Source organism: Plectropomus leopardus, chromosome 22 (assembly GCF_008729295.1).
Source record: "Plectropomus leopardus isolate mb chromosome 22, YSFRI_Pleo_2.0, whole genome shotgun sequence".
In the NCBI taxonomy this organism is placed as follows: Eukaryota; Metazoa; Chordata; class Actinopteri; order Perciformes; family Serranidae; genus Plectropomus; species Plectropomus leopardus.
The window spans coordinates 9,557,584-9,580,390 of record NC_056484.1 but is presented as its reverse complement, the minus strand read 5'-3'; the positions used below and the strand labels follow the sequence as shown (position 1 = coordinate 9,580,390).

The 22,807-nt window shown below is 40.4% G+C and overlaps 1 protein-coding gene across 1 annotated transcript in view; it reads left to right on the top strand.

Annotated features, from left to right (window-relative positions):
* exoc4 (exocyst complex component 4) overlaps positions 1–22,807 on the top strand; it is a 153,415-nt gene that overhangs the window by 99,076 nt on the left and 31,532 nt on the right. Inside the window, exons 14-16 of the mRNA XM_042511086.1 lie at positions 13,342–13,478; positions 15,316–15,471; positions 17,159–17,337. Of these exons, the coding sequence (XP_042367020.1) occupies positions 13,342–13,478; positions 15,316–15,471; positions 17,159–17,337 (472 nt within the window). The remainder of the gene's footprint in view (positions 1–13,341; positions 13,479–15,315; positions 15,472–17,158; positions 17,338–22,807) is intronic.

Genomic DNA, 22,807 nt, shown 5'->3' with positions numbered 1-22,807 from the left:
GAGGAGGCTGCAATTAATTTTTACATCTTGCGCTGTCACAAGCACAAGCATCTCGTCCATGATTAGATGCACGCTTCCTTCCACATGGTGATGCAGTTGGCGGATGTGGTACTGTAGAAAGAATACAGCTCTGACATGAAACTGCCTACAACAAGGTCTGTGGATTATCTTGAGTAACCAGGTAATTATTTCTGTAAAGAGACATTAGTGAGTTTTCCAGATGTATTTTTTTGGCGCTTTGATCACCATAAGCTGAGTTCCATCTAGTTTCATTATATTAGATAGAAGGCAGACATCTCTACGTCCGATATCTCAAACACTATGTAACTCACACCAAACCAATCTCGATCGATAAATAGCACTACAGGTAAGAGGAAAAATATGTATTTTTTAATTTTTGGGGTGAACTGTCCCTTTAAGATTCATGGATACACAGTAAACCATTGCTATATAGCTGCTTTTACCTATATCTACATTAACTTTATATTATTTTCTGATCCTGTGCTGTATGATATGAGATAGGTTTACCTTTAGTCTATTTTTGCTTCCCCCCTCACAGCATGAATAGAATATTTATAGATGCATTTCCATAACATTAACTTTTGAAGTGGACCCATATTACTAAATACATTTATGTTATATGAAATCTTTGACCCTTTGTCTGCGATATCTCACCAGCAGAAATGGACAAAGTGACTTTGTGGAAACGCTGCACAGGAGTCAAGGTGAATATCATGCCTAAGGTTTGCTTAAACCAACCATAATAAGCAATACACATGCAGTCTGGGCTTAGGTTAATAAGTAATATCGATATGCGGAATGATTTGCCTATCACTATGCACCAGGGGTGTTGAAAACTGCATTTTTTCATCATGTACATATATTACATAATAATGGTATGATTATGAGACTGTGCTATATATTGTCCACTCAGAGCATGAGATAAGGGCTGACTGGGACAGTATATAGTTCAGTGGGAAAGGTTAACGTCCATTCATGCGTCTGTGTGATAGCGTAGCCTGGGCTGATAAGTCTCTGTAGGAGCAGTGATGTTAAAGAAAGGAGAAAGGCAACCAAGCCACAAATATTCTTTATGTTTCTTTCTCTGTTTTTGATATTTATTATCTGGCTTTCTTTCTGGTATGCTTGATGTCTTTGTTGCGCTCTGCCTTTCATCTGTTGTGACCATTGTTATTTCCATTTTATTCTGTTTTTTCCTTTTTTCCCTCCAACAGTATAGAAGCACACAAACGTATACGCTTGCAGTGCAATGCTATCTGTCCAGCTTTGGTGTTGCCACTGATTGATTCATTTAATTAGAGTTAGATGGAGGGAAAACGGAAGCGGGGGAGAGAGAGACAGGGAATAGAATAGAGGAAGAAAGTAGGATAGGGAGGGTACGGTCACTCTGCTGGATAGCTCTGGAGATTGGCTCCATTAATCTTGGTAGAACCCCCCCGATGTCCCCTTTACACGCTCACTTTGTGACACACTAACATGCAAGCATACACACATCCGGCTTCACACAAGCGCAATGAGACAAGCCCGGCCAAACAACAAATAGGCGACCGCATTTCTCTGTCCAGAGCCATTTTCTCATATAAACTCAGGACAATTTGTGGAGAATCAAGTCCAGATATTGTATGGTTTTTATCTTTAACGCGTGGCAAACAACAGGAGACTGTATGTGTCAGAAGCGTTCTCACCAAGGGCTTTTTGTGTATGTGTGTGTTTGTGTGTATTTGACCTTTTCATCTGTTACTTCTGAGGATTTTCAAATCAGATAGAGAGGAGCAGCTGCTGTGGAGGCCAGTGAAGCAAATTTTCAGGCCCAGCACAATGAATGGCCATAGAAAGTTTCACTTTTACTATGCTTGGCGTCTACTGCTCCATCTGTGCCCATTGTACCCTCTGCACCCTGAGAGGGAGTTGCAATGAATAACCAAGCAGTATATATATTCCAACAGTGCTCCTAATGAATGGTCAAGCTCCAAAAATAGAAAATCAATATGTGTCAAAGGATGTTTATTATACCATGGTGGGCCTCCACAAATAAATAAATGTGTGGGAAACCCTGTGGTCTCTCGCCATTCCTTAAATTTTAAAAAAACCAACTGACAGAAGTTCCAACACATTCCTATCGTGTTCCAGTACATGGTTATGTTAAGACATTAGGGGCAAATGGCAACCAATGCCAAACCAAGCACAGATGCACATGTTGGCATAGATAGTTAGGATTAGCGGAAGCAGGCATATAGTAAGGTGTGGATAGAAGCACATCACATTCAGATGGGAAGCAAACACTGGACTGAAGAAAGTCCATTGTCAGTACAACTCATCCACCACCCTACAGGCCCTCGTAACCCTTATATTATGTCATTACTGCCGCCGGCGCGTAATAACAACGCAAAAGGTGCCTTTCACCGTCGTGCACTTACACCAAAAGCGGCTCTATGTTAAGAGTTATGAGAATGTGCTGGAAGCTCCTGAATCTTTTCACCTCTCTAGCTAAACATTTTCGTTACCATTTGTTTTGTAAATGACCCTTCTTCCTCACACTCGCACGCTTGTTTCTGTGATTATTATTTTCTTCTGGATTTGTGTGAGCCGCATGATTGAAACGTCATAAACATGCCCGCTCTTTTGCTGTGAATTCCTACCTATTGTTATTATTATTATTATCTGCTCTTTTAACACCGGGGCTCAATTGGACATTTCACAGATATTGTTCTAGGGAGCTGGCAGAGTAAAGTCTGTGTTATGTCTGATCCAACCCATTCGGACATTTTTATTCTGATACAGCTCCTCTGGGTAATCTCTTGATAATTTCAGGTTTGCAGTGCATGTGTGAAAGAAGCTCAGAAGACAGCGGTTTCGAGCCACCTGCATGCCCAGTGCATGATGTGCTGGTGTTTGTGCTGGAGTCCATGAGGACAGATGAATTGTTTGTGTTCTGCTTGTTTACCTCATCAGCCAAGACCACACCAGAGCCATAATTACATTACGCACAAGTATCATCCAGCTTTGCCCCCAGTGTCTCCAAACAATAGCCGCTAACTATTCCTTTTGTGTCTGTGTGTGTGTGTGTGTGTGTGTGTGTGTGTGTGTGTTTGTCCACTAAGTGTCCCTGCATTCATTATTCATACGTGCATGTTTTGGCCTGTTTTTGGGTGTTTGTATGCACACAAAACTTGTCCTGGAGCCACATAAAGACTGATTTCATTCACTCTCTGTCAGCTGCCAGAGCGCTCGCTTGCTGTATTGCGGATACATTCAGCTGCCAATAGCCTGCTAATGATCTTGACCTTTTAAATTTCATATTCACATGTAGCTTTGTGAGAGGAGGCTGGATACACACAGCATACACACACATACACGTGTTACTTTTGCACGCGCATCCACCTCCAGAAACTGTAATGACACTGACCTTTTTATTTGTGATGATGTGTGTAGGCAATGTTTATTTGTGGGGGGGCTGATCGCTTCCTGTTGATTGGCTCCCCGCTGCCCCCCCACCGCCACCACACACGCACACCCACACACACCAACACATTGCAGATTAGAGTGTGTGGAAAGGGAGGGGGGGGTTCTCTTTATTAAGGACACTCTCAGCACCCTGCTCCCATCAACAGCCACAGCAATCACAACACAATACACCTGTTAGCTGCATCAGCCGTGCCCCATGATTGGGACACAAGTGGGAGTAGGAGGAAGGAGGAAAGAGGGCTGGTGTGTCTACACACATGAACACACATCCACTAGCCCCGCACACTGCAAACATTACAAGAAACAAAAGCTTTCCCGTGTTTATTTGTAAAAAGAGAATCTCTGCGAAACTGCACAACACCCATTTTAATTCTGCCAAAATAGGTCTCTTCATCATAAAATAAACAATCTAAACACTTTCCCATTTAGTCCAAATGTTTTCTGGAGCCCTCCACCATGTTATCTGTCATGAAATGGATTGTGCCTAAGCATCCAGTCGGCTATTTTACAGCTGTTAAGAATTATCAAGGAGTGAGGCACCTCAATAAAAAAGTACCACTCTTACTGGCAGCAATTTTGGCTGGGCTTGAAATGAGTCCCTCCCATCTCCTTTTCCTCCTCTACCAAAAGAGACAAAGTTCTAATCACAAAAATCACATGAAATAAGATTTTTGCAACTCAGATCCAAACCGCACTTAGAGGTCATTTGAATCAGATTTCTACTGATGAATCTCAATCTAACTACTGCTAAACCTCACCTCCGTGAGTTCAGCACTTGCCGCAACTCAGTTTGTTTATATGGCAGTTTAGACGGAAGCCTGCTACAAGTTGTTTTGAATGGGAACACTCATTCTACTCTTATTCTATTTTTATCGTTCCACCACATAAGACATGCTGATTCATTTAATAAGGTAAAACTCTACAGTATATGTGTTAACATCATACTTTATCATGTACTAGGTTCTCTGTCTGACTGTCCATTCTTAGTCAGTTAATTAGATGATTACAGTACTGTGCAAAGTTGTAATGAGGATCGATTTATGTATCTATCTGTCTATCTATCTATTTCTCTCACTATATGTGTGTGTGTGTGTATTTGTGTGTATATGAAAGGGAGGGGGGGTTTCTCTTAAATTACAAAGTTTAAGGTGGCCTAAGGCTTTTGCACAGTGCTGCATATCATTAATTCATTAACTTGTACTCATTTACCAGTAGAATTGTCCAGTTTCAAATTATTTTAAATATACAGATTTATATTTACATCTATCGGAAGTATACAATAGCAAATCTAGTCTTGGGATAATAATCAGACATATGGCGCTTATGTCACAAACTACAATATGCAATGCTCTTTTTTTAAAAGCTATTTGCTCTGATAAAATAGTTACCTTTTCTTGTACTAAATGGACTAAAATCCTGATAAATTCCAAAACATTTTTTTAGAAGTAGCTCACCTCAAAGTCTTATTTCTCTTCTTCCTCCCTTCTCACTGCTCAAGGTGTAACAAACCCCACCACCCGCCTTTGCCTGGTTATCTCACACCAAACACATATACTCCTGAGGCTCACGCCCAGCTGCCCTTGGCCTCCAACCTGCCTCCACCACGGAAATGATCTCACAAATGTGACCCAGCTGTGCTTTGTTTATGCTGTTTATATATTTATATCAATATGATTATATATAATATGTGTGTATGCGTGTGTGTGTGTGTGTGTGTGTGTGTGTGTGTGTGTGTGTGTGTGCGTGTGTGTGTGTGTGTGTGTGTGTGTAATAAGAGAAAAAGAAAGCATTTAAATGAGTGAAGAAAACAGCCTCACTAACTGCAGCCTCAGGTAGTACAGGTTCACACCATGCAGAGCTACCTCTGACAGAGTCTCTGTGTGTAACAACACATAATCTTTGCCTTTGGAGTGAGTGAGTTAGAGAGAGAGAAGTTGAAATGTCAGCTCTACCACAAACATGCCCTTTGGTTTGAAAGAAGGTAGGAAAGAAGGTTTTGGCTGTGGGCGCCTGATAAAAGTTACAGCTTGAATTTTTTAGAAGCAAGTTTATGCTCCAAATTTGCAAATGACAATCTTTGTGTTGCTGTGAGTGCACACATTGTTGTGTGTGTGTGTGTGTGTGTGTGTGTGTGTGTGTGTGTGTGTGTGTGGTGCTGTATGTCTGCACACATGTATCTTTGTGTGTGCACATGTGCCACTAATACAATGGCCCCCTATGGGCCATTAAACTGCAATATAATTTATCTTTTACTCTCTTATATTCACTCACACAAACCTGTGATGGCCTAACTCAATTCTTGTGATTAAATTTTAAGAATAATAATTGATAATGATAAGTGACAAATGTATATATAAAATGACAAGGACTTCCCTCACACATTCACCTGCAGGCAGCGACACAATTCTGGTTATAAAAACACCAATGGGGATCATGGAGTGATTATTAAAACTGACTTTTGGATTGCTTTGTGGAATCGTATCTGAACTCTTGGGTGATTCCTGGCATTAGCATATGCAGAGGCTCTATACTTCATCTCGCATTTGCGTTTTTTGTGTGGGTGTGAGTAGCGCGTGTGTAAATATGGAAGCCCATCTGTAATCAGCCAAGTGTGATATTGCTCCTCATCTCTCAATTAGAACACTTAAAAAGCACTGCATTAAGCTTTGCATTGAAAGTGATGGTGGCGGAGGTGACAGAGAGGATGCGTTCATATAATAACTCAGTGTTGTCTACCCAGAAGCTATGTACATATCTGTTTGCTTCATTGTTGTTTTTACTGCAATACTGTGAACACCAAGGCTAAATCAGTGTGTGCATTTTTATTTCTCATGTAAAAGGAATTTTTTTAATGACAGCCAGCTACAGTGACATCTAGGATTCAAGATGTATACCCTTAGATTTAACCTGGAAAATGATAAGCTTGCTATGCAAATAGATACACAGGTTATAACATACACTGGAGCCCACAGGAGGGATGATTACTTGCACTTGATTAGAGGTGACAACTCTTGATTTGTGACTACTGCATCGTATACTTCTTATTTTTTACTTTTAGCTATGAGAAGGTAAATCTGTTTTCCTGAAAAAAGTGCTAAAATAATATAATAAATGTAAATAATACCAGCAATATTTGTCCTGTAATCTGATTTTAAATATCAAATTATAATAATTATTAATATAGTTTTCTTGATTTTTTCCCCTACTTATTAGATTTTTTATAAGTTTTCTGTTAATTTTCTTGTCTTCTTTCAGTATATATTTATTAATTAATTAAATTATTAAGCTTGTTTATTTTATTTATTTATTTTGCAAATTGCTGGGACATTTCATACTAAGTAGCTGAGTGAATTCCATTTCCATGGTTTAAATACTAATGAAATGCATCTGAACGCTGTGGAAGAAAACTGATGTCCATCCAGGTTTTTAAGGGTTATAAGACAATTAAGAAAATGGATTTTTGCAGATTTGGATTTTTGATAACAGTCACTCAGTGGAATCCTCAGGGTTAGGGGCCATGAGTGTTTTTGTGACATTATACATGCTTCAGTAGACAAAAGCACACTACGTCGTTGTCAGAGCTAAACAAACTTGAATACAACCCCACACCCATGCACACACATATACAAAGAAGCATGTGTTGTGGTTGAGCAGGCACAAACACGAGGGCCATCCGGTGTGTGTCGGGGGAGTCTTCGGAGTGTTTCTCTTCTCTGACGTTGATGAATGATCTGTCAAGACAATGTCCCACTCATGCCCAGCTCCTTCTTTTACCCAGGAGAGGGACAGCCTGTGTGTGTGTGTGTGTGTGCGTGTCTGTGTGACAAAGGGGGGAGACTGAGGTTATCCCTGCATGTGTTCTTGTTTGCGTGGGCGTTTGCACTTGTGTGTACGCACTGCTGAGTACGTATTATTTTGGCAACCCTCAGTCAGACGTGTGAATGGCGTGTCGTAGCATTACACGAGTCAGTGGTTTGGGGTCATGGTGTGAGTGAAGCGGCAAAGAGCATGAGGTTAAACACTTTGAACCGGCACAACCTTGAGGGGCACCCCACTACTTTAATGGGGAAAATCCATGATCCGTTTCCGATTCAAACCTGAGGCCCTCAGGTCGCCCCTCCACTTCAACAGCTTGAAAAACACATCACAGAATCCTTTTGAAACAAGCTGCCATTTACACACAACATGCACTTAGATAGTCCAAGTGAGCTTCATCTTCTTATCTCCCTTTATACCTCAGGATGACACATTTAACCATCAGAATATAGCAACAAAGAAGAGTATACATCCCTGCACTCTAGATATATTAATGCCATTTCCTCCATTTTGCTTTTTACCCACTCCATCAAAGGAAATAACTACTTTTAGCACCAGCTCAGTGTGCATCCTGTAGTGATGACCATGCATTTAACAGCTTTTTCCGCTGAGGGCCCCGCTCTGAGTACTAGCAATGTCTTGTTGCTGTCATTAAACCACTATGGCCATGGCCGTTATTTCACTCTTAATGACAGCAGTTTACCCCAGCAAATTTTGAGATCCATTTTCAAGACGCAAGTCTAATTTTCCGTGATGACCGTGCTTTTACGCAGTAACGATGTAAAAGTGCAACCAAGCTCAGTTTCAGGGGTAATGCAATACTGTGAAGTAGAATTACAAGAGAAATATGGGTGTTTTTCACATGATAACGCAGTGTGTTGACCTTTTAGCTTGAAACATGGGAAAGAGAGAGGGAGAGAATAAGATAGACATAGACGGAGAAGCCTCCACAGCGGATGTTGTAACGGTCAAGTAAGATAGAGGAGACGTGGCAGAACACGCTCTCTCTTCCACTCTCTCTCAACCCTCCCTTTCTCAATCTGTCCCTTGATTACTTTTTAATGATTTCTGCTGCCTAAGACAAATGGCTGTGTTAAATGAGCAGAATTAGACAAGGGAGCTGAGCGCAAGAGCATTTGTTAAAGCAGGAGTAATGGATCGGGCATCCATTGTTTACTCTTCTCCATTCACTGGCTTGGCCTGCTATTGAGCTTGATGTCCTCAAAGTCGAAGTGGTGAGAGTGGAGGGCCACTGTTATAATCCTAACAACACATGAACTTTCTGACTATAGCATATAGGTATAATTATATATGTATTATTACTTTGTCCTTTTTTTAAAACCTATTTATAATTCTGTACATTATAATGTTGAATTTTTCATATTTTCCCATATTATTTTCCCAAATTTCAGCTGCTGGTCATATTAAGGGCACAATATTAAGCATAAACTGTTAACACTGAAATGATGCTTTTGTACTTAATTATGAATTAGTGCAATACAATATAACAGTACAATATTAACAATATTACAATATAACAGAAATGTTATATTAGGTTTTTATATTATTTAAATGATCAGTGGTTTTAATATTATCAAAGCCCCGAAATGCAAGTTGAAAAAAAAATTGTAGGCATTGTTGGCCAGCACCTAAGTTTATCTCCTATATATGAAATATTATATCCTACATATACAATGTTGTCTCCCATATACAGAATGTCTTCCTTTATATACTAGATATTATCCCCTAAATACAAAATATTATATTCTACATCCAGGATGTTATCTCTTACATAAAAATATAATCTCCTACATACAGGATGTTATTTCCTACATATGAAAAATTATCTCCTACTTACTGATGTTATCACTTATGAATATATTATCTCCTACATACAAAATATTATCTCCTGCACACGGAAAGTTATATCCTACAAACACAATATTACCTCCCACACACATCTCCTACATACAAGATGTTATCTCCTACGTACAAAATATTATCTCTTACATACAGGATGTTATCGCTTACATACAAAATATTATCCCCTAAATACGACATATCATCTCTCACCAATGGCATTTAACGTCCTACATACGAAATATTATCTCCCACGTACAGTGTGTTATGTCCAACATATAGATTATTTTCTCCTACATACGGGTTGTTATCTCCTTCATACAAAATATTATCTCCTACATACGGGATGTTATCTCCTGAAAATGGCAGATATTCTATATTAGCCTTATTGTTATTTATGCCATTTAGTTTGTAGAGTACGTGATGGTTTTTCTTGATGTATCCTTATATGTTTTGCTGTTGCAGAGCTCTCTTGTTTTTCCCAAAGGCTTGTTGGTATTTATGTACTAAATCAATTCAGTGTGATTTATCTAAATCATCTAATTCTTGCAAAGTCAAATGGTTCATGAAAACTGTAGCACTGTAATGGACTCTATTCATACTGACTGAAGAGGTCAGTCATGCCGAAGTTTCCCCGAGCCACCCTTCAGCCTCAGCAGTGCTGACCCAACAACCTGACCTCTCTGTAGTAGGCAAGTGAAAAATAGAATTTCCCCTCAGGGAACACAAAAGTAGCATATTATTGTCTCTGTGTTATTATTTTATAGTCATCTTAACAGAAATTGCCAATGTCCCCAGTACCAATGCTTTTTTTTTCTCTTACAGTGGTTTACATCACCACCAGCCTGCAATATGTTGTGGTGGTGCCGTAGCTGCTGCCAGAGACGCTCCAACAGTTAGCCCTCCTGCAGGGTCTGTGTATTTCTTCCTACCCTGGCAGGCTGACAGTGAGTCAGGCATGGACAGGAAAGGGTGTTCCCTTGGCAGAAACAAGGCCTTGGTTAGCACTCCATGGGCATGGGCACTGCTATGGATCATTACTTCCCTCAGTGGAGTGGCTGCTGTTTGTGTGTGTGTGTGTGTGTGTGTGTGTGTGTGTGTGTGTGTGTGTGCGCACGAGGCTGCCTGCTTGTTTCAGAATGAGTGAGGGGAAAACTGCAACACTGAAAGAGCTATTAATATTAATATCATTCTAACACATCGGGGGTCTCTCCATATTTTTAGATGATCAATTACAGTCACTGCTGCCCCCTACAGTCTTCTCAACCACTTTGGAAACTTGCTGCTGGCTTTGAATATTATGGACATTTAAAACCCAAAAAAAAAAAACTACTAAAAAATCACAGAGTTAATATAATGCAGAGCCTGGAACTTGTATTACTGCCATCACATTCAGTACCGTTGTATTGTTGCTCTTGAGCATTTGATCTAATGAATGAGATGTGCTCAGGAGTATAGTAGGTCATCTGGTTGTCTGTGTCTTCTGCTTGGTTCCCCTTGGGTCCTTTAATTTCGTAAAATTTTGTTTATTTGAGGGATGGGGAATGTGGGTGTCCCCTGAGGGGTTCCCCTTCTTAGGTTATTAAGGGTCTGTGAATGTAGCTCATGCCGAACTCTTCTCTTTTTTTTCCCCTCAGTAGCAGTTTGTTGATTTTGAGTCATTGAGCAGCTCCAGACTTTCTACCCTCTGACATCACAAGTTTGAGCTTTATGTCTCTTGTTCCTGGCTTAGTGAGAGAAATATTGAACTTTCCTAGGCTATGAAATAGCATTTCAGATTTCTTAATCTTAGGTGGTGTTCCCCTTTAGATTTAACTTTCAATGCACCTGATGTTCTGCTGCTCTGTCTGTGCCCAGAGTACTCTCTGCACTCAGAGATTGTGGAGGCGTAAATAATGAATAATTAAATGTACATATGTATATTTCAATAGTGAAGAACAGTACAGGTAATAGAAAATTAATATTTCATGGAAAGTGCTAATATTGTGGCAGGCCGACACAAATAAATCAATGTGTGGAAAACCCTGCATGCTTGAATTGACATATTTTACACTAGAATAGTAATTTAAGTTCTTCTGATGTTTTCTGCCTTCAGTGCAACCGCACAGTTGAGAAGTGATCACATATCAAGCCTCTCTCTCTTTTTAATTGTCTGTGAGCATCTGTAAAGCCTGCTATTTCTCATTAAAAATAATCTCAGTGAAGTAACTTTAATTAAACTTGATGCGTGTCTCAAACTATGCATGGAATTTGAGGGAATTTTGCCGGGAAAGTCCTTGAAAAGAGTTTGAATTTAATGTTTAAGAAGGCATCTAAACCCAGGCATTACCAAGAAACAAATACAAGAGCAGGGAAAAATAACTGTTTGCACCCACCACACAGATCATTTCCATTTTATTCATCTTTGACAAAGCTATTAATTTTTCCATTTCACACCTAAACAATGGAACTTGTTATTAAGTTTACTTAGGAAGAATAGTGAGATGAATATTAAAAATCTATGAATGATGAATAGAAATCACATGTTTAAGATCCTCTCTCTGTGTGTCATTGTGTAGGATTGCTCTGCTTCGCACACAGAACTGCTTTCGTAGTCGTTTGGAGTTTCAGAGCGAGCGCGGCGAGCCCATCACCCGACTAATAGCAAGTTATCACTATTATTGGAGATGTAGGATAGATTGGTTAAGTGCTGGGAGCAGGCAAACTGGAACGTACTGAGTTGTAATCTCATTTAACAGCTCTTGAATTGCTCAAAGGTGTGTGTTTTGAAAAAGTTTGCTCTCTGTGTGTATGTGTGAGTGCGTCTGGGGATATGAAGCCGCACTGCTGTTCCTGGGCCAGCTATTAGTCACGCAGGAGTGGCTAATCTGTAATGGCTGCTGTCACAGCCCTGCCGTGGCTCCTGGTGATGGGTGCACTGTGACAAATGTGCACACACTCACTTTCAGCCTGAGAACACACACAACACAGAAGTTTATAACACACACAAATATGTACACTCACACTGATTCACTTACACACAAAGAATCATCCATTCCAGCAATACAGTGTTACAACTTCTGACAAGCTCTCCAGCACCAGTCATCAGTCCAGCCGCAGGTGACAGATAAGACAAGTGAAGTTGGATCCGTCCCGTTATATTGGCACTGCAGCAGACTGGATCTCACTGAGCACTTGCATACAACCCCCTCCTTTATTTTTCTGTGTCTCTCACTTTGTCTGTTTTTCTGTTTTTCGAGGAACAGTGTGTAGGATTTAGTGAGATTTAGTGGCATCCAGTGGTGAGGATTTTCAATTGCAACCAGCTGAAACCTCTCTTGGTTAGGATTATTCGGGAGGTTTTTACGAGGAGCTTAATTATCTGCAGAAGTCTCTTCCTTTCCAAAACAAACAGACCTGGTGATTTAAGCCAGTAAAACACAGAATACAACAGTTTCGTGTGATAAATGAGTGTCTCTCTGACACTGTTTGGCATACCAGAGACAGGCTGCTAGCCCAGCACCTGCTAAAGTTTGCTCAGCTTGTTTCTCTGATAACTGAATGTATGCCCACCTTGATTCTGATCCAGATGTTCAGGATTTTTTTTTTTTTACCAGGAGTTGAATTATCTGCAGAGGTCTCTTCTTCTCCCAAACAAATTGACCAAGTGATTAAAAAGCAGTTTATTGATACAAATCGGAGTTTCTCTGGCTCTGTTTGACATGTTTGAGACATGCCACTACCCCAGCTAATGTGTGCTCACCGTTTTTCTCTGATAACTTAAGATCCAGGGGTGGTTGCACAAAAAAACTCAAGTGAACTTTTTTCTTAAAGTTAAGTTAAGGTTTCCTTAAAATAAGATTCAGTTGCACAAAACACGTCTCCTTCAGGTATCCTAAAAATATTTACCTAAGTATTACATTCAAGACTTAAAGTGCGAGTGCAAACAAGCTTATGTTTACCATGAAAACTATAGTTTAACCTCTGTTAAATCTGTACTCACTGTGTAGCTGTAAATGACTGTAAGGATTCATATTTTCAGGTGATTATACACTCAAGAAAACGTACCTGTCATGTTATATGCCGATATCTCCCCCTAAATCCTAAACGTTGGACCTTTAAAGTTAAAAAAATTGACATTTTTATGTCTAAATAAAACCAGCTAAACACTTATTCCTCTACTCCTGTTTCTGTCTCTAGAGCACAGTGGTCGTGGAGAAGTCCATCCAGGATCTAATGAGCCTGATGCAAGATCTGAGTGCCTACTCCAACCAGTTTCTTGAGATGGTCTGCGACAAACTCAAAGAGTACAAGGAAATCTGCAGCACGTCCTACAGGTAAAAGAAGGAAGAGGCCAGCTCACCTGCAAAAGGGGGTCAAATTTTTACATTTTTTTACTTGAGGGCAATGCTGTTTCACGAATAAATCTGTGTTGTTTAGATAAGGTCCCTGTCTGCAAAGCTTTTATGGAAAATCATGGGAAATGTTAATGTGCATTTTTATGAAGGCCTCACGGCATTGAATGTTTGCTCTTTACAATATGGCATTAGTTTTAAATTGGTTCTTATTGCTTTTTAAACACACTCAATGACACACACATTGGTGCTGTGAAAGGCCAACCATCTGTGCTCTCACGGGACCATGTAACACCTGGCCAGGTAAAAGCGGGGGCTAGAGAATTTGGAGGGATAAGAGAAGGAGGGGGGTGGTTGCACAGGCCAGGGGACGCAGGAAGAGGACTGACAGACTGCTGAGAGTCCATCTGGACTCTGTCACAGGTCAGCCTCAGTCTCTCCGGGGCCTCGGAGTGATAAAGATGAGCCCAACAGCGGCTGCCAAAGTGAATGTGTTTATTTGTGTTTGTGTGTGTGCTGCGTGTGTTTGTGTTACTGTGTTCATTTACACATGAACACGACTGTTTGTGTGTGTGCGTGTGTGTGTGAGAGGCTTGTAGATGTGAAACCCCAGAGTGCATGTGTCTTCTGAACAAGGTGTTTGTATGATATTAATTGCAGAACCAAGCAGTTCCTCCACCCAGACACATGCACACAAAGCAAATACACATTGGCAGACTGCCCTAATTTCCCTTCACGCCAAATCAGAGCTGCTGAAATACTATTTTACATGTCAGTACAGATGCCTGGGCTCAGCTACCTGACTGTTAATGATACTAGTCTCTCTGTATGACTGTTCGCATTATTTGGTGAACTAATTTTTGCCTCACTTGCTGCTTGGTTTTTCAGCAGTTGTTGACTCTGAGTGAACATGTTAATATCTTATGCTTTTGCTATGACACTGCCCCAATATCAGCAGTCATCACCACAAGAGCACAGTGCAGAGTGGCAGCAATTATCTCGTCAGTAGGACTGCACTCACAGGTACTCACATGCACTAACATGCACATGCACATGTGGCTGGTTCAGTTTATCACAGCCAAGAACAGAGAAGCTTAGACATTAAGATGCCATTAGACCACATATTTATGTTCTAAAAGTCGAAAACAGCCCCCCAACCCCCCTGTGCCACACCTAGCAAGACATTTGTAGATTTAGACAGTTATTTTAAAAAAGCTAGGGAAGATATCTAGGGAAAAAAAGAAAAGCTGGGGCAAAACTCAATTTAGTTGTCTAGTTATTATAACTATATATATAAAATTACATTACAAAATTATTATATTTGGCACTTTTTCAAAGGTTACATCTTTGTTGTTACTTTAAACTTTCCTCGTTGTTGTTTTTAACCGATTTTCAGGTGATTTTCTTGTCATTTTTACTAGTTTCTTGCTAATTTTTGGGTCATTTCCTCTTACGTTGTGGTTATCTCCTTTCAGAAATCAAGCAAATATCCTCAGGATTAAAACCGTTAATTCAGCTGTGTTTTTGACTTTCTTGGTCAGAAGTACAGTTTTTCACCTCACTTCATGAACTGATATCTCTAAAACTAGAGAATGAATTTCCTCCAGTTTGGATAAGTAACAATAGTAATAGCATGCAGCATTTTAGCATCACTAAAAAGCTCCATGCATGATTTTAACAACTAATTGTAAATTGTCAGCATGGTAAAATGCGAAGATCAGGGCTGCTTAAATTCTTTTTTTTAATTATCATTATTATTATTATTACATATGTTTTATAACTTGCCTAAGTTTGCTTGTATTCCATTATCTGTCTACAGGGCTATCGTCCAGTGTGAGGAGAAGCTCACCATCAGTGCTTCCTGGTCTAAGGACGAGGACATCAGCCGTCTGCTCCAGTCGCTTCCTAACTGGGCAAACATGGCTCAACCCAGACAGACGCGACAGAAGAGAGAGGATGAAGAGGACTTTACTCGGTACACACACAAATACAAACAGGAAACATATGTGTTTGTTCATATAAATGTGCGTATGCCCATGTGAGTGCACATTCAAAATTCTGTCATGAAAAAACCCTATACTCACACAATTCGGGTATACACATTTGTGCACACTGTACACACACAAACAAAGAAGAGCAGACATACACCAGCACACTTGAGCAATCACGCAAAATAATCCCTCCCCTCCGTCTTTGCTCCTTTATTCCCATATTATTGAACCCTCTGTTGTTGACTAAGATGCACCCATAAAATAAGTCACGATTGCTCTTTTAAACACCATCTATCTGAAGGAAGTAAGGAAACGAGGGAAGGACAAAATAGGAAAATATAAAGAGAGCAGACGGAGGCAGGGAGGAGGAGGGGGGCAGTCTTATCGAAATTGCCTTTGAATGTGCGCACTCTTCAGGGAACACTGGAGCTCATCGGAGCGGAATAGTAAAGTAAATAAATAAATTGGTTATGTGGCCAAAGAAAGTCAATCTGTTGTGTGCGCTCTCCCTCTCACACAGACACACACACACACACACACACACTATGAGAGCTCAGAGATAGCAAGAGAGAGACCATAAGGCTGTTTGATTTGAGAGCCGTAGATGTTCTCATCAGTACGAAAGGGGGATTAGCTTCTGCACGACTGGCAACCTAGTGCGTCAATAAAGCCTCATTAATAGGCTGCACATATGTGTGAGTGCTGATTTTTTTACCCATTTGTTGTTCATCTTGATCTTATGGGCATCCTGGCGACTCCGGAGGCCGGTCCGCATGCCATGTGTTTGCAGCACTGTGGTGTAGAGATTTTTTAGCTTCCCTGCTCTCTCCTCATCTTTCTTGCCAGTTACCAGAGTCAATTATTCCTCCGAAACCACAAGCACTTGCAAATATAGTGAAAAGGGGGTTTGATCTCTATGTCTTTGTTTTTCTACCCCGTAAATCTCTGCCGTCTGTTTGTCTTCCACTTCTAAATGATCTCAATCACCTGTTGTTTTCCTCTCCCACTGACAGGTAGCTCCGAGCATCTCTCTCCTTTGAAAGTGTATAGAAAGTTTCAATTCTTTAACACTGTGTCCAGCTTCTTTGAGTTTAGGGCCGGGTATCATCCCTTGATATCTTCAAGGCCTGGGTCAATCTAGTTATCTTCCCTTTATCCCTTTGACTGTGTCTTGTTTCTGTTTATCTAGTTTGGCAGTTTGTGCATCACTGTAAATCATCACCATTGTGCAAGTAGTCATGGGATAATCATAAAACTTTCACCCTTTTTCAACTTTCAAACACACACAGTATGAACACACTTAATAAATAAATGAACACGTACATTTGCACCACCATTCTATTCAGCAATCCATTATGTTTTATTGTATGAAAATTGGCTTCGATAATAGCATTTATGTAAGCCACTCACTGCCTCTGCACACCGGACATTTTGAGTCCAACCAGCAAACCAATGACTGGTAATTTTCTGCAAATAACTTAATACTGTGACTGATTGTAGGGTTTTTCATGTCCATGCCTCTTAGTCATCAGACGAATATTTGTTGTTGCACTTCTTGATAGCAGTCATTTTTGATAAACAGTGTTTGCTGTTTGAGTGATGGTCAAGTAATGTTTTTCTTTGCCAACAATATATTGCAAACTGTAACATCCCACACTCTGCTTCATTCAGGGCGGCTTTTGCTAAAGAGTCGGAGGTGCTGACTGGAAACCTGGGAGACAAGTTAATCCCCCAAAATGAGATCCTGCGGGACGTCAGTGACCTGAAGGCTTTGGCCAATGTTCATGAAAGCATGGAGTGGCTTGCTGGTCGCCTCAAGACGTTCTTCACCAACCTGCCTCATGCCTCCAGTAAGTAAGAGAAGCATCATTTGGGATGTGGAAGTGGTTGACACTTTCTTTTTTATTTGTTGGCAGCCAGTGCCATGCCTTGTGTAGCTCATGTGATGAATAACAGGTAATGAAGCTGTCTTCTTTGTTTCTGTGGCAAGTTCTGTTGTGAAGAAATGAAAGCTTTACTTCAGGCTTTCTCTTATTAATTGCATGAAATACTTCAAAACTCCCCATCATTACAAAATACTCAAGTATGTCTCTGATCTAATTTCAGCTTCATCCCCAGCAGGTTTGTTTTTTGACAGTGAAACACAGTAATGGGGCGTTTCCACCAGCATGTCAGTTCGGTTCAATTCATTTCGGTACGCATTCTTTTTGCATTGCTATTGTGACCAGCAGTACCCCCTCTGCTCGGGATACCTAGCGCACTTATCTGCTAGTTCTGATGTTGCAAAAAATGTGTGTGGGAAAAATAGATGTAATGAAGGATTCTCACTTCTTTGCATAATTAAGCTCACATCTTCGCACATAGGCAAGAAGCTAAAACATCACTAGATAGTATGCACAAAGTGATTGACATGCTGTGTGCTATGCTATTTATCACCTAACTGACTGGATTCTACTCAACTTACCCAAACCTCCGTTCTCTAAAGGTGTTACTCTGTTGATGAAATTAAATCAGGCAAAAACTTTGGGATATTTTTGACACAAACATTGACATATGCAGTAAAATTTTTGCGCCTACATACAGCACACTGACGCCAACGCAGACATCTGTTGCTGTTTATTCTGCATACTGAAAAACTGATTATTTTCTTTGACACATGGGTTCTGCTTGTCAGATGGTTGCATTGCACCAAAAATTAGATTATCCTTTCCTGTCATTTTCTTTCCTTCAGTTTCTTGTGTTTCCACTTTGGCACAGACAGAGAGGCTTTCATGGTTGCCAACGATGTTATTATTCAGGAGAAAACTGAGTATATGTTCACATCACTAGCGTAATGGTTTAGCGAAGCTTAAACCCTGGAAGCTCCTGGCAACACTCCTCAGAGACACCATACATCCTCTCTTTACTGCTATATTACAGTATAGTACAATATTGCATCTTTTTCAGGAGATGTTGCTTCTAGTCTCTCAGGCCATTAAGCAGTTATTGATCAAAATACACAGCAGATTAAAAAACATTGTCTGGATGTTTTATGGAGGGTCACAGTCAGGGGTATATGAGATTTTCTCATCCTTAGCTTCAGCAACACTTCTTACCTGTGCCTCATTAAGTTCTTGTTTGAGTGTATTATCACACACTCATTACCTTCTCCACTGGAGTTGTCAAAGAGCACTTTACACGCACCCACACACACACACTCATTATCCTTGGTTGTGCATGTGCGAGTGTGTGCACATAAACGCCTAATCAGGACTCTCAAAAGCATTTTATGCGTTCCCTGCTCAGTCATCACTTTTGTACCATTAATCACTGATCAAAATGGGTTGAATCTGTGTGCGTGCGTGCGCGCGTGTGTGTGTGTGTGTGTGTGTGTGTGTGTGTGTGTGTGTGTGTGTGTGTGTGTGTGTGTGTGTGTGTGTGTGTGTGTGTGTATTTATCCAACACATTGTCTCTTTGCAGGTCGAGTTAATTGCTAATCATTAACATTAATGTTTTTATCCTCATTATCACGTTAAGAACATGTTTAATCTCTTAATCAAGATTCTAGCATCTTGTAATATTCTTCTTCTTTTCATTAACATCATATGACTACAATCAAGGAGTTATTACTCCCATTAATGACTTATAAGGCCCAGACACACCAAATCCACTTCAGAGGACTTGAGGCGATGAAGGCCGACTGTTGCCTTGCACTTGAACACATCCCAAACACTACTGCCAACTAGCACATACTTTTTGCGCCTGCATGAGAGGAAATAACTTTCCACACCAGCGGCAGTAGTCTAAAACTGATAGACCGACAAGACAGACTCACAACGCTAGTTAGCCACTCAGCAGATTGAAAATTAGGGCTCAAATCAGATTTGAGCATTTAATACGAATATTCAGAGATTCGCTTTTTTTCCCATGTGAAGTTTAACAGTTTGATACTGGCTCTGCAGGATGTTCAGTGTGATAGCGGCATTCATGTGATAAAGTAAACAAGCCAACGGCAACAACAGATCTGCACTCTACAACATTTTTTGTAGACCGCCACCATTGTATTTAAGTTTTTGACATCCGTGTTGTTTTGATTTGTTATGGATATGATTTATATACAGCAGTTCCAACAGTTCCAACACATCAAAATCTGCAGCAATCACCGCAATTGATTGTATAAAATTTATGTAGATGTTGTCACTTACTTTTGCAGCTTTTATTCACCTCTGCAGTTATTGTGTTACAGCACTCTGGAGAAACGTAGCCATGTTCACTGCAGTATCTTGGTCCTCTGGCAGAGCTCTGGTAAATTATGCACCTTTCCTTGAGGGATAGAGAGAAAGGCTTCAGTCCTTATCAGCGATTGCTGCAACTCTCTAGCTTCAGACCTCTGATTGCTCATTGAACTTGCACTATTTTGCTGTTCCATATCACAACTTTTCTTTCAGACATAAAATAATTAAATGAGAATTTTCAGATATTCTTATTTGGGCTTGACTTTGTCACTATCTCTTTTTAAACTTGTCCCTTCCCCTCTCACTCTGACGCCAGCTTTCTTCGTTTATTCATAGATAAGAATTCAATAAAAGTACGGGAAGCGACGTGACATAATTATCATTAATTCTGGCGGGTGGCACTAATGGGAAGGATAGGGCAGTCACTTATCATGCTGGGACAGCCTCCGTATTGTTCATTATTTAGTGTTTGCCGAGCTGATGACGGACTACGTGTGTTAGCATGGATGTTAGTATGTGTGTGTGTGTGGGTGCGCGCATGTGTGTGTACATAAGCATGCACTGTGTAAGATGGGACAAGGGTACGGCAGGGAAAAAGGACCCCACCTTATCTCATCCTCCACCCCCCCGCCTCACGTCTATGCCTCTCCAAATTGGATTTTATATTACAGAAGCAGTCAGGTATGAACAACTCATTTTCTTCTCCCTCTTTTTGCTTTTTCATTCTTTCATTCCTCTTTCTGACTTTCTTGCTTCATTCTTTTTTTGTATTACTTTTTTCTGTCTTGGTATTTCTTTTTTCTCTCTTTCTTCCTTCTGTCCTTCCTTTAGTCTCTTCCTCTTTTGTGAACATAGTTCTATCTGTTCTTTGAGTGGTAAGAGTCTGTTAGATTCTGTCCATAGTGGGGTAATCTCTTCAGTGGACATTTGGTTTGGTCACCTCTGTATGCGATTGAATCCTTCTGGATGTGTAGTTACACACGTTGTTCTCTGAAGTATAAAAATTAAATTTAAAGCTACAGTAGGTAACTTTTGTTCTAAAACAAAAATGTTTTGTCCTTTTTTCTGACACCGTCACTATATCCTGCCAGTAGTACATGAGAAAGGTAAGGTTTTGCTGGCTCCTCCTTGTGCTCCTAATGGCATTTGCAAGTATCCACAAACGAAAACGGCCAATCAAAGCCAGGAGTAGTCTCTAGCACAGTCTCAGTCACTGTTTCAGCACATGCTGCACTGACAGTAACAGTGTGCATGGCAAAGACAAGTAAACAGAAGATGACTGATGATGAAAAGCTTGTTTTCACTTTTAAGCTCCTCCTTGAATCCACGAGCTGAGGATATTTAGCTTGATTGAGTGAGAAGATGCGCAGGGGTGGGGCGGGGGCTGCACAGCCTGTGCACGGTGTACCACTCAACACATAATGGCGAGGGTAAGGAGAGCTGTATAAATAGAGTATAATCTGTCAGCCAGCAGCAGCAACCACATAATTGTCAGCTGACAAAACAAGCAACTATGTAGGTCCACGGGACAAAAGCCATGGTAGCTTTTTTAATAGACAAATAATTGCCTACATGGACAGTAATGTTCATAAAATGATTTTATTTTAGCCTGAATGACAAAATCTCAATCTCCCTTTACTTCTTTGTGTTTGTATTGGGCATGTGGTCATGGTGACGTTAACGTGTTTTGCCAGCTACCGCACCCATCAAATGGTGAGCAGACTCCACCTACTTAGTACGCCGCAGGTGTGATTGACATGATTGACAGCTGCGTTAGAGATCCTCCTGGCTCTAGTTGGTTGTAAATGTCATTAGGAGCACAATCAGAAGCCAAAGGACCGTGTTCTTTTTTTTTTTTTTTTCTTTTTACAGATTTTCCAAGTTTCCCAGTCATTCATTTACCACATATTAACTTTCTATTTTTGGAGCTGGACCATTTATTAGAAGTGCTGTTAGAATATAAATATGTATTTTTTTTTAGTCATGGAACTCACCCAGAGCGTAATCTTGGCATAAATGGAGCAGCAGTACGCCAGGCACAGTGAAACTTAACCGTTTATCATTCTGGTTCTAAAATTTTGCTTTCACTTACAGCAGCTGCTACTCTCATCCACCTAAATCCTCCCTCTGATGTCAGCTACTGCCACACAAACATTGTCATTTTGTGGGAAACACTGATATCTGTCACATGAACTACTGTCAGGAAATAGTGACAGTTTCAGCAAATATTTTAAAAAGTGATATTTATAATAAAATTACCTACCGTAGCTTTAAGTGTGTGTGTGCACACATGAAGTTTTGTGCTTCTCTGTTTAGATAACCATGTGTGTCAGATTGTTCAGATTGTGCGTGCGTGCGTGCGTGTGTGCGTGCGTGTGTGTGTGTGCCTATAATGAGAAATGTATGCGGACAGACTACTGATGGTGATTGGCCGTGAAGGTGGCTGCAGAATGGGTCTTATCACCCATCTGGACACAGCACTGGACATCTAATCCACTCTGAAAATATTTACCTGACAACACACACACACACACACACACACACACACACACACACACACAGATGCCTGAGGGGCAATGTCAGAATGACAGCCATTTTTTTTCTTTTAATTCATTCATTTTTAATAATATTTGCGAGTGTGTCTGGCAGCCTTGTTGGATCTTTGTGTACTGAACATGGTTTTGCAAACACTAGATCATGAACTGTGTGAAGAGCTGTTTTGGTGGACAGTTGTTTTTCTGCATTTGCAGACTTTTTGCTTCCTGCCAACACTTTATGTGCGTTGCTGTAAATGTGTTTGTTAATGTTGGAGGGCTGACCATCATTAGATGCTTAATAACAGACGTCTAATCTATGCTGTAGGGTTTTTAGACAATAACCACAGGATCTCCTTCTGGGAATAAGTTCCTTCTCTCTTCACGGCTTATGGAATAAATATTTTTAACCTTGACTGTGATGAGTGTAGGTTTTTCCCTTCAGCAATGTTTTCTTTTTTTTCCTTGACTCCATTTAACAAGGCAAGTTGACTAAGAACACATTCCTATTCACTGCTGAGGCCTGCGGGACAAGTTGCAGTGGGAGGTGATGGTGTTTCTTCAGTAGTGAA